Below are 12,728 nucleotides of genomic sequence, written 5' to 3'. Positions count from 1 at the left end.
AATCTGTGTTCTGAGAGAAGTCTAGGCAATTGAAATCAGCTACCTTAGCACACAGGAAGTGGTCAGTGGAGAACAAACCACTTTTCGGTATGACATTGAAAGGCACAATATGGAAGTCAACAGAAGAAAACAAATGCTCATCACACACTACTACCGAACTCAAGAATCAGTTGCCTCCATATCGTCTGCTACACTTTCTGGGGGGAGACGATGATGATGTGAGGTCAGTGGTGTCATCTTTGGACTTTGAAGGTTTTATGGGAGAGGTGAATGAGGTAGAGGGACATGGAGAAGTGGTTCAGTCAAGTGATGAGGGCGAGACTGGTGATGGGAATGAGGGAGTGGAAGGTGATGTGGCAAGGTCAAACTAAGTGTATCTCCCTGCCTCGGAACCACCTGTATTCAAGCCAGTGAGGGCCGCCATCTGCTTCTTTTAAGATAACTTACCGTGTGTTTTATATTTTATATATCTGAACTGTAGGTGTTTGAAATGTGCCCTTTACTACATCTCTGTGGCTCAGAAAATGGACTTTGAGGGAACAGTGCTGCCCATATGCTGTTTTGTTCCATAATATGTGTTGTTCACAGTGAACGAATTCACTTTTAATGAGCTCGTCTGCCGCCCATAAACTCATTCACTGTGCGAAGGCACTGTATGTCTGTATACTTTGGGTGTACCGCCCTCTGCCTGTTGACTCATAGTTGCGAAGCTCATAGGTCCCTTGCCCGGGGTTCTCTTCTTTATTAAATTTTGAAAATGCTCAGTTCTGTCCTATATTGAGGACACCGGATGCCAATGGGTTAAATATATATATACTGTATATATATCTATCTATCTATCTATATATATATATATATATATATATATATACATATATATATATATATATATATATAAATATATATATATATATATATATATATATATATATATATATATATATACACTCAACCACTTGCTATCGCGCCTAATTGGTCACAGCAAACGCGTGTGATAGCTGAATACGCGATAGCTGAACTGAACAATCAATGGGAAAATTTTAATTGGTTTTTTGGTGGCCCATTTTTCTAACTTTTAACCACTTTATGCCTGCGATTTCCTGCCAATCTCTCCTCCAACATGAAATAAAGCATTATTATATTAATAATAACAGTATAATGAATAAATAAACAACATAAAAGGCCATCAAACTTTTATAAGGATTAAGGCTTGGGTGGTTTGATGGGTTCCGAGGCTTGGGAGTGGCTTAATTGCTGCCAGATCTCTTTAGCTGTCTCCATGATTTCTTAGTGTCCACAGCTAAAGGGGGTATCACACGGTACATCGTATCAGGAACGGCCAAGGAAGATTTAAGTGGAACAAAACTTGCATGCTATCACACACGTTCCTCATACTGTTGCCAGAGCCCCGTCTTAGTTGTAAACACATGATTACTTTATTGACATCACAGTTTTCTCGGCATAGGAAATATTAACTCTTTATAAGGGTTTCAAAACGATTGATATTTATTCTAAAATACAGTAATAATAAGTATTCAGTGTTAGTCTAAATTTCAGCGCTGTAGTACGATATATTCTTTCGAGTCGAATGGGTTTTGTTCACACTTTTGCCCGTCATATCTTCGGCAGGAATCCATTTAGATGCATTCCAAATGTCCGTGGTATCGTTGGCAATTTTACCACGTTACCGTTCCGATTAACCATCGTATCCTCGGCAAACCTCATATGAAGTGCGGTGTGAATAAGTTTCACTTAGCTTGTCTTCAAACTCGACGCGTGATAGCGGTCTTGGGGTGCATGATAGCATGTATGATTGTGCATTTGATGTGTGCGCGATAGCAGATAAACACGATAGCTGAATGCGTGATAGCAGGGGGTTGAGTGTATATATATATATATATATATATATATATAATACAGTACCCTCACATCCAAGACGGTAATATTGTCACCTGAGGGTCCCGTCTTGGACGAGAAACGTCTTGGACCAACACAAGACCATATGCAAAAAAATAATATTGTCACAAAATCTTCAAAGAGTGCCCCTAAAAAACATCAACCTAAACCTATTTTGGCACCAAAGCAAATTTCCTCATCTTTTGTGTGTTTCAGAGCGTGTTATCTCCAGCTTAGTATCCTGAGGTAGATGGCGGTGCTTCAAGGGGTTAGCAGACAGTTACCTTCCCATGGTTACGTAAGGAGAGGTAATAACATAGGAGCAAACGCTGGGAGTGCAACACTCAGTGTGTCCATGATGCACTGGTGAGAGAGACTAGTCAGACGAAAGCAAGCCCCACCTGCTCGTCATGTGACTAGGTGCCAATATTTCATTGGACGAGATCACAACCACATCACTCTCCCGGTCGCGGGAACTGTGTTGGACGGGGTGAGACTGTCATAGCTGTATTCTTTTTGGCTTTGGGCCGTTATGAACCATTGGTTCCATATTGGATGTATGCAGCTGCATTACAGCAATATATTGGATTATTATTTATGGTCTCCGTCTTAAAACACAAAACATCTTGAACAAACCCGTTTTGGACGCGAGGGTACTGTATATGATAATTCATGTACATTACTGTATCATGATGTTATGATGTATATGATATTTAAGGTGGCAAATCAGATGATAAGGGAAAACAAGGATATCATAGGTGGGCAGTGTGTTAAGAATGATGAAGGAGAGGTAATGGTGAACCGTGAGAATATTAAAGACGCTTGGAGAGAGCATTATAACCAGTTGCCGAGCGAAAAGTTTGACTTGAACAGGGAGGGTTTGGAGCCAGCGGGTCCAGTATTTGACCCTTGGCCATTGATTGATGCTGCGACTGTGAGCAGGACTGTAGGTAGGATGCAGTTAGGGAAGGCAAGTGGGGTATCTGGGTTGACTGCTGAAATGCTGAAGGTCTCAGGAGATATCAGTGTGGAATTAGTTACTGATTGGATAAATATGATTATATATGAGTGTGTTATCCCAGATGACTGGCTGAAGAGTGTGACTGTAGATGTGTACAAGAGGAAGGGTGATGCCCTGGAAAGAGGAAATTATTTAGGCATAAAACTTTGGACCAGATAATGAAGGCAGTGGAGAGAGTCCTGGAAGGTATAATTAGGGTAAGAGTGAATATCAGTGAGATGCAGTTTGGGATTATGTCAGGCAAGGGGACCACTGATGCCATACTCATTGTCTGACAGCATCATGAAAAATATATAGGAAAGAAAAGGGAGATGTATTTTGGTTTTGTTGATTGGAGAAGGGAGGTCCCTAGCCCCTAGAGCCAGGCTATTTTTACCGCAGTCATCCTCTTAGTATGGCCAATTTTCCCGAAATTGCTTGTTTTCAGACCTTAATATTTTGGAAAATATAGCAGTACAGGAAACAAATTAAAATCCATATTACATACCAACTCATCTTCTTGCGAAGAAAAGCATCCCCATGTCTGTAGGTGGTTGGGTCAATGAGTAAGGACGTGAAGGAGATAAGTAACTTTTGGCGCATGAGGCAGGATATATTCATGCGTGTTCACAGCCCCAACTTTGGCTTCGCTCTCAAAGTGATGACTTCTCCATTGTTAGATAAACTAGACACAGTGGTGTCCAAGGCATCCCCTATGGCACTATCACAGAGCCCTTTCTATTATCTTTGAGCAGAGGCTTGGTAGGGGTGGACGAGGCAAGGGGTCTGCATGATGTGGGAACAGAATCGGGCAAGGAGGAACCTGAAGACATCGTTCTACACCTGGCAAAGTAATGGGACAGACAGAAGCACGCTTGCATGCACTGGCAGGAGTCTAGTCCCTACCCTTTGGTAGTGAGATCAAACATGAGCCAGTTCAAACAATGGTGGGAATGCACTTGTGGCATATGCCAACACCTGGCAGCCTCCGTCCATCTAAATCACGACTGCATATCACGTTTCCTGGCGAGTAGGGGCTAGGGAGGTGGTGAAATGGGCATATAATGCTTGGGATTGAGGGGAAATGATGAAGTGGGCAATAATGAAGCTTGGGATTGAGGAAGGGCCGGTCAGAGTGGTAATGGTTATTTGTGTGGGTGCTTTCACACAGATGAGAGTGAATGGAGATTTGGGTGATGAGTTTTCCATGAATGTTGGTGTGCATCAGGGGAGCAGGCTTGAGCTCCTTATTTTTTTGTTATAGTGCTTGAAGCTCTCTCATGTGACTTCAGAAATAGAATCCAATGGGAGAATGGAAGATGTTGTATGCTGACTTGGTGTTGATTGCAGAAAAGAGAGGTGGAGGAAAGATTTAGGAAATGGAGAGATGAAATGGGGGACAAGGGTTTGAGAGTAAATGCAGATAAAACAAAAGTGATGATGTCTGAGGCTGGTCAAAGCAGAGGGAGAGTCACCGTGTGTGGTTTGCCACAAGGGACATAATTCCATCTTGTGTGGTATTTGTGATAAGTGGGTGCATAAGAGATGTAATGGTATTAGAGGTAGGCTGTGAGATAATGCAGATTTCTTGTGTGTGGTGTGTCAGGGAAAGCAGGGGGAGATTGTCAGGCATGAAAGGATTGCTCTGACTGGTGAGTATCTTGAGTATGAGGAAGAGTTCTGTTATTTGGGAGACATGTCATGTGCTGGAGGTGGGGCTGAAGCTAGTTCTGTCTTTAGAGTGAGGAGTGATTGGAAGAAGTTCAGGGAGCTGTTGCCTCTCCTAACATTGAGAGGGCTCTTCCTCTGTGCAAAGGGATCTTTGTATATGGCATGTGTTAGGAGTGTAATTCTGTATGGTAGTGAGACCTGGGCAGTAAAGGAAGAGGATATTCATAGTCTGAAATGTACAGATGACAACGATTTGGTGGATGTGTAGTGTATCCTTGAATACTAGGCCTGTGGGGAACTAGGTTTATGATTGAAGAGTTGGGAGGAAGGATGAGACTGGAGTATATTGGTACTGTGATGAGGAGGGGTAGGTTGAGGTGGTCTGAGCATGTGGAGAGAATGGAGGATGACAGTTGGGTGCAGAAAATTAGAAGTGTGAACGATGGGGTAGGGTTGAAAGAGGGAGACTGAAAAATACCTTGGACAAGATCATAAAATGTGATCTCAGGGATAAGGGACTTCATAGGAAGGCTGCCAAAGATCAAGGAGCTTGGAGAGCTGCCATTAGGTGGCCTAGGCCAATACATTCAAATATGTTGGAGCCTTAATAAACAATATGATACGATATGAAGTAATGTGCTGTACAGACTGTAATGAAGAGGGAATGGCTGAAGATATGCAGGGGAGAGAAAGAGAGAGAGAGAGAGAGAAATAGAAAATCGTATCTCCAGACTGTTTTACTGATCTTAGTAGGCTCTCTCATACTGATGATGTTAATGAAAGCTATGTCCAACCCTTACAGTTTGAAAAGTCTTCCCTGGGCTTAGTAAATCACTTACAGTTGGCAGGAATAAAGTGAAAAATACATCATTAGAGTGAAGCGGTTAAGAAAGGCAACATTACAGGGACTTACTGCATTGGATTATGATAATGATGAATTGATTCATTGACTGTGACACATGTTTCTTTAACTGTGTGTGTTGGCTGAGGGAAGGGAGAAGGTCAGGTTGTTGTTGTTATTGATAATAATGATGATGATGATTGTAATTCCTAATCCTGCCAGCCCTATTATTAGTGGAAAAACAGATGATGTTTATGATGATACGAAGAAGTTTACATCATTGTTTGTGGCATATGTTTTTTTAGTTAGGATTCTGGGGCTTGAATAATGTGTGAATGAGTTTAATTCTTTTTGCTGGGCATGCTGTTGACAGTTCTCTTTCTTTTGTGCTTTTTCTTTTCTTTTTTTCAGTACCCCACATGCTTCAGTTGGAAAGAAAAAAAGGTTCTTGATACTGATAATAGATGGTGATGGTTGTGATGGTGTTGGTGTTGCTGTTGTTATTACTTTTGTTGCTGTTAATCAATCCCAGTCTGTCAGACTGAGCAGACCCATCAACCACAGGCAGACAACCATCCCTGCAGGGGTTCATACAGTGACCTGATGTTCTCTTGCAGTAGACAGCACCTTGCCACAATGAGGTGTGAGGATTAGTGTGAAAGTTTGGTTCTTGAATTGGTGTCACATTGGCATCTCTCCATCTAGTGAACAGGAGCATCATAGGAGGCTCCACTTCACCCTGTAATTTTGTTATATGGTTACTGTCCAGCGTTGTAAATAGTTTCCCAGATTCCAGGAAACCATTAGGCTTGTCATTCAGTGTACAGGAGGGTCACCTGAAGTTGAAAGAAGAGCAATAAAAGTGACAGGAAGGAAAGAGAGAAGTAAGAAGTAGAAAGAGAGGAGCTCAGACACAGAAATAGAATGAGAAAGAGGAGGGAAGAAGTAGACAGCACTACATCAGGTGAGTGGATGATACTTGCCACCACCTACCACCCAGGTGGTGGTGGTAGTGGTGGTGATGAGGTAGTGATGATGATGACGATAATTCTCTTTTACTGTGTACGCGTCAGCTGAACGAGGAGAGTAATATGCGTGCAGCTGAGGCTGGTCAGCATGCAGCGACAGTGGCGAGTGAGCAACAGGCACGGGAGGAGGCAGAGGAGAGATTGGTGGTGCTGCAGGAGAACACCGTCAGAATGGAGAGGGATGTCACTACCAGGACACAGGCACACAAGGAGGAGGTCAGGGCAGCCATATTGTTATAGTCCTCTTTGCATGCTTAGCTTGAGAATGTATTATTTGTTTTATTGTTGCAACATACAGATTACTTTATTTGGTTTATAGGAGATGTTCAGTAACATTGGAGTTAATGGAGTTTGTTCTGATTTTTTTTTTACCAATTTTTCCTCCAAGGTTGAATAAGGTCATTTGAAGGTAACAAGAATATGCTAAGATAGAAGTCATTGCAGTGAAGAGACTAACCCCTTCACTATGATGTCTATTTTTCTTTTATTCTGGCAACTACAAGACCATTTTATCAAGTTCAGAAAGGGTCTCTTGCACTCAGGAGGGTAAGAATTATCTTCATTTCCATCACTACAGTTGGTTTGTTTTCACCTGATGAAATTTGGTCACTCCCACAACTTCTGTACTGAACTAGGTCATGATTGCTTGGAATTTGGTGAGCCTTAGTTATGAGGTAGGAATGAATCTCCTTGGTTACTGGTCAAATTGAACCCTCAGTTTGATTACACTTTGCCATCAACTGAGCTGAAAGGGGTTTGGGATCTTTGTTATGCTAGAACAAATACAGGTATTCTATATGAGAAGTCTCCTTTCAGGTAAATAGTGATATCTGCTCATAGAAAGCAAAAAGCCATAGTGTCATCTGGTCATTGCAAGAATAAAAAAAAGGGAGACATAATTAAAGTGAAGGGATTATAAACCATTACCATACCTATTTCTACTTCTGTACAAATGGTAGTGGCTTCTCTCAAATTAGTACTTCAAGGTTATGGATCCTAAAGCTAGGCTACAGTAGGTTTGTACATTTAAGTGAAGGTGACCAGCTTATTCCCCTTGGTGACAGGAAAACTTTCTGTGACATCATGGTTTCAGATTGCATGCATTGTAAGGCTGTCAGTCCAGCTTGGATTGTTTTAACTGTGACTAGACCACCACCTTCCTAACCAACAAATAATACAGCTCACAAACAATACAGTCCACCCTCCCAGCCAACAAGTAAAGTACTACAACTCATGAACTATACACTCCACCCTTCCAACCAACAAAGAGCCTAATACAGCTCACAAACAATACACTTCACCCCCCCATCCAACAAGTAATACAACTCACAAACAGTACGCTCCACTCTCTTAACCAACAAGTAATATATCTCACAAACAGTATACTCCATTCTTCTTAACGGCAAGTAATACAACTCACAAAAAATACACTCCACTCTCATAGTATTGCCACCCCTCACATCAGAACACACTTCAATGCTCAAACCTCCCACTTAGCCTTGACCAAAGGACTCTGAAAGTGCCCATCTAAAGTGACAGGATTGCTGCATATCCAGTTGAGCCAGTGGCCACAACAACAACTACAGCAGCAGCAACAGCAACAACAGCTTGATAAGAAGTGCTTAGTACTGTGCTCAAACTATGATCATGACCTCGATTGATCTGCACCGAAAATGAATCACTTCAAGTTTAGTCCACGACCTTGACCTTTGATTGGTCAGCACCAAAACTGAATCGCTTTTTCTCTGACCCACATACATCTTATGTTCCAATCTTAATCCAGACCAGATTAAGCATTCACCTCAACAGTGTTCTCAGTGGTTCAGTGAAATTAGACATGTGTGATGTTTGTTAGTTTACTGTAGTAAGTGAAAACGAGATGATAATACTGTATGTTAATGATGATCCATTGCTACCTAGCTGTATTATTCTTTGACATTGACCTCTGTGCAGCCATAAATAACCCCATGGTGCAGTTCTGGTGCTGAAGAGGGATGCCGTTATGTGGTGTCCCTCAGCTCTCTCCCTGTTCCCCAAAAGAGGGATGTTGGACTACAGGAGAAGAGCACCTTCAGGATGCTGTTCACTGGAGTCATATCTTGATTCTAAGGAGTCATATCTTGATTCTGAGGCCATAATAACAACATGTGTAGTCCTTCATTCAAACCTGTCCCATCTTCTTTTCTTTTCTCATCCAGTTCATTTCCATGCTGTTCACCTTCGCATGCATTGTGTTGGTAACTGTATGTTTTCCTCTGATGTAGGTCACCAGATTACAACAGGAACTAGAGGAGCATAAGAGCAGCATTGCAGAACTGGAGGGTCGTGTGGCCACACTCCAGGCAGAGACTGCTGGCCTAGCTGGGGACAAGCTGGACCTGGAGGTAGGCTATGCCACAGTACTGCTAACCTCACATTAGATTGGGTCGGAAGATATGTTACTGTACTGCTGCCTTCACACTTCATTGTGCTTGGAAGTACATATTGTATTGTTCACTTCAGTTTGGGCTTGAAGGTATGGCTTGAAGGTATGTCACTGTACCTCTTACATATCTCTCTAACAAATATCGTGTACAACCCCCTTTCTGTATCTGTACAGTTACCTTTATATTTCTTGTGTTCTCTCTTTACCTCTCTCCAGTACCAGTACTCTCGTCCCATGCATCCCTTTTCTCTGTCTCTGTCCAGAAAATGTGTATCTCTTGTATAGTCTCTATCTTATCAGTATGTATAGCCTCTTTATCTTTGCAAACACTTTCTTTCACTTTTCATCTTTCCCATGCTTTATCTTTCCTCAGCACTTTCACTTTCTTTGTCTCTCATATGATCTTTATTCTTCCAACTGTCCGTTTTCACCTGCTCTCCAACATTGTCTCACATTCCCTTTCTTGAACACCCTGTCATCTTTCCATTCCCCATCTTTCTCTAGCTATCATTTTTATCACATTCCTTTAGTCTCTCTCATTCTTCATCTCCAACAATCCTTCTCCAACACTACATCAGGTGCGGGTGGAGGCAGCAGGGGAGGAGCGTAGAGGCCTGGTGGAGCGGTGTGTTGCGGCAGAGGGTGAGGTGGAGCGACTGAGCACGCAGCTGACTCAACTGCGACGTAAACTAGATGATTCTACCGCAGCACTACATGAACTGGGGCGTGAAAACCAGAATTTGCAGGTAACTGGGAAAGGAGAAGAGAAGGAAGAAGAGGCTACCAGAGAAAGGGAGGGATGGGCTTGATAGAGAAATGAGAGGGATGGAGTAAAACAAGGAAGGGAAAATGAGAAATGAAAGGGAGGAAGGAAAAGGAAGAGTAGGGAAGGAGCAGAGAGGAGTGGTGGAACAGTGTGTTGTGGAGGAGGGTAAGTGGGAGTAATTGAGCACCCAGCTGACTCAACTGTGACACTGACTGGATGATTCTATTGTAGTGCTACATGAACTGGACCACAAAAAACAGAGTTACATATAATTTGGGGAGAGACAAAAGAAAGGGAAAAAAAAAAAAAAAAAAGACAGAGACAGAGAGGGATGAAGAGTGGCATTTGAGGGAGTGACAAAATGGGTGAAGGAAAATGAGAATATGAGAGAGGGAAGGAAGAATGAACAAAGAGGAGAAGAAGTAAGAGAGATAAAAGAAGAAAAGAAAGGGAGAATACAGAGAAAGAAAAGAAGATAGAAAAAAAAGAGAGAAGTGGCAAGTGAAAGGAAAGATGGGGAGGTGGAGGGAGAGGTGAAGATTCTGGGCATGCAGCTGACCAAACTCCAATGCAGACTAGACAACACTGCAATACAGTACAGTATATTCAAAGTGGGATACAAGAACCAGAGTTTACAAGAGAAAGATAGAGATATAGGTAGTATGTTCCGTAACTTATTTTACTGTACCCTGAGTTAACTTTCCCCAGCCTCACCTAGTATTACTTACCCTGCAGATGGAGACAAACAAGCTGGCCGGGCGGAAGTGGGCTGATGACTCTGATACAGTGAGCTGCCACAGTTGTGATAAGAATTTCTCTGTCACTGTGCGCCGCCATCACTGCCGGAACTGTGGCCAGATCTTCTGCCATGATTGCTCCAGTAAACAGGCACCGCTTGAGGCCAACAAAAAGTCTGTACGAGTGTGTGACAGTTGCTATCATGAACTGACTGCAAAGATGTGAGCTGTCAGGGAGGTGAGAGCCATTCTTTACCATAAGTATTTTACAAATATCAGTGCAAAGTGAAGGCATCTGTGTAATTCTTTAGCAATCTGAGAGCTACCACAACCAATATGGTTGATTATTATAATGCTGATATGATGTTTGGTAGCTCTGATATGGTGTTTGGATATTTATGATTGAAGGAAGTGAGAATTCTCTTCATGATTTTTACCGGGTACTGGTGCAAATTGATGCCATGTGGGAGCTGTAATGATTTAACACTTTGAGCTGAACTGCTACCAAGGCCTGTCTTGATTATCATTACTGTGATGAAGTACTGTAAATCATTTCCTCCCTGAGTTTTACAAGTGTGACACAAAAGTAATGGCCAGTGTGATCTGTAATGATTCAAGAAATGACAACACAATCTTGGCCTGATTATTATAACATCATGGTGCAGCAAGTCAGTGTCTCAGAGGCTGTGCAGTTTGTAGGAAATATTAGTCAGTTTTTCCACAACTTTCACAGATACTGAAGTGAAGTGATAGGAGATAAACTATACAGTATGATAAGGGATGTGTATTTTGATAATGGTCTGAGAACCACATCCGCCATTATAATTTAAGTATAAGTGAGAGACAAGATAATGTCACAAGTCTGTGTGATATGAAATTATATATTGTCCATGAATCTTTTCAGAATTTATACAGTAGTATGAAATTACGTACAGTGTAGTACTGTGATTTTTAATAGTTTGAGGGCTTCTACTACCAACTTTGCTGAATCATGAGAACTCCGAAGTGAGACAGGTTTATGTTATGGTGTATGTATAGTTATGGGAGGTGAGATCAGTTGTTGTTGCGAGGCCAGTTGTCTGGGAGTTTGTGACAAGTGCTGTTTTAAGTTCTATAATAAAATAAAACAGCCACTTTATTTATATATATGTATATATATATATATATATATATATATATATATATATATATATCTCATGTGTGAACTAAGTAGGTAGTTCATTTCATTAATTTTCTTTTAGCACCTTACAAGATCTTCCATAGAAAAAATAATCATTTATTTTACAGTACATACAGTGCATAAAAAGAAAGTAAAGATTGATATAATACAGTGTATGAAATCACAAGGAATGAGTTCAGGTGGTTTTGAAATTTGGATGCATGGAGGGCTAATGCTTAGTTGATACCTATGGCTACTTCTTATTCTTGCTACCTCCAGCAACTTTTATTCAGCTTAGGAGAAGAGGTATTGCAATGGGGAGCATCCTTAACTGACAAAAATACAGGCTTAGGAGGTGTTATTGTGACCACCTGGATGAAGTTTGGGATTTAGCATCTGGCACCAGATGCTATATATATATATACAGGTGTATATGTACAGTACCCTTGCGTCCAGTACGGTATTTTTGTCAGACAGTACTACCGTACTGGACAAACAACAGACCTTATGGGAAAAATGAATAATGTCAGACAAGCCCTGAAAAAGTCCCCCCAGAATTCAACTTAACTAACATTTTGACACAACTAAGATTTTACCAACCTTTAAAGGTGAGTGGTGATGGGCTTGAGGGGGACGGGGGACGGGTTTCCGAGGCTGTAGGAGGTCCTACTGATCCCCTGGAGGAGGGCCTTCAGGATCCTGAGGAAGCATCTGCCTCAGCCTCTCTCATAAATCCCTCATAGTCACACACTGACATCGTCGTCTTCCTCATCAGGGGGAAGTGCAATACTGCAATTTGACTGGCACACGTCAAGAGTCACGAGGAAGGCGTACTTGACTGGTGTGGCAGTACTAGGGAAACTTTTCACGGTGTTCACTATCTTACCATGCCCGGGTGGGTAATAGTACTGGACACAGCACGTCAGTACTAGAGAAGAACTCCTCGGATTTGGCCCACTTTGCACGACCAATCCGTACTAGCCCAACAAATCCGTACTTTAGTAATAAATTATTTTACCTGTATTTTGTTGCCGACCATACTGAATGAGAACAGTACTGGACAAACGCGTACTGGACGCGAGGGTACTGTATATACAGTATATATATATATATCTATCTATCTATTGCCAGACGCCATAATCCCGTAAGGGGTGGCCACCTGACTTTGAGTTACCTATTTTACAGGGAGGGGCACTAATATATAT

The 12,728-nt window shown here is 41.8% G+C and overlaps 1 protein-coding gene across 1 annotated transcript in view; it reads left to right on the top strand.

Moving 5' to 3' along the window:
* LOC145402074 (uncharacterized) overlaps window positions 1–12,728 on the top strand; it is a 71,076-nt gene that overhangs the window by 47,254 nt on the left and 11,094 nt on the right. Inside the window, exons 12-15 of the mRNA XM_080274179.1 lie at window positions 6,482–6,652; window positions 8,701–8,820; window positions 9,440–9,607; window positions 10,363–10,602. Of these exons, the coding sequence (XP_080130305.1) occupies window positions 6,482–6,652; window positions 8,701–8,820; window positions 9,440–9,607; window positions 10,363–10,590 (687 nt within the window). The 3' untranslated portion in view covers window positions 10,591–10,602. The remainder of the gene's footprint in view (window positions 1–6,481; window positions 6,653–8,700; window positions 8,821–9,439; window positions 9,608–10,362; window positions 10,603–12,728) is intronic.

Source organism: Coenobita brevimanus, chromosome 57 (assembly GCF_032717465.1).
Source record: "Coenobita brevimanus isolate Jiangsu-jjx chromosome 57, ASM3271746v2, whole genome shotgun sequence".
NCBI lineage: Eukaryota > Metazoa > Arthropoda > Malacostraca > Decapoda > Coenobitidae > Coenobita > Coenobita brevimanus.
This window is presented reverse-complemented; position numbering and strand designations above follow the sequence as displayed.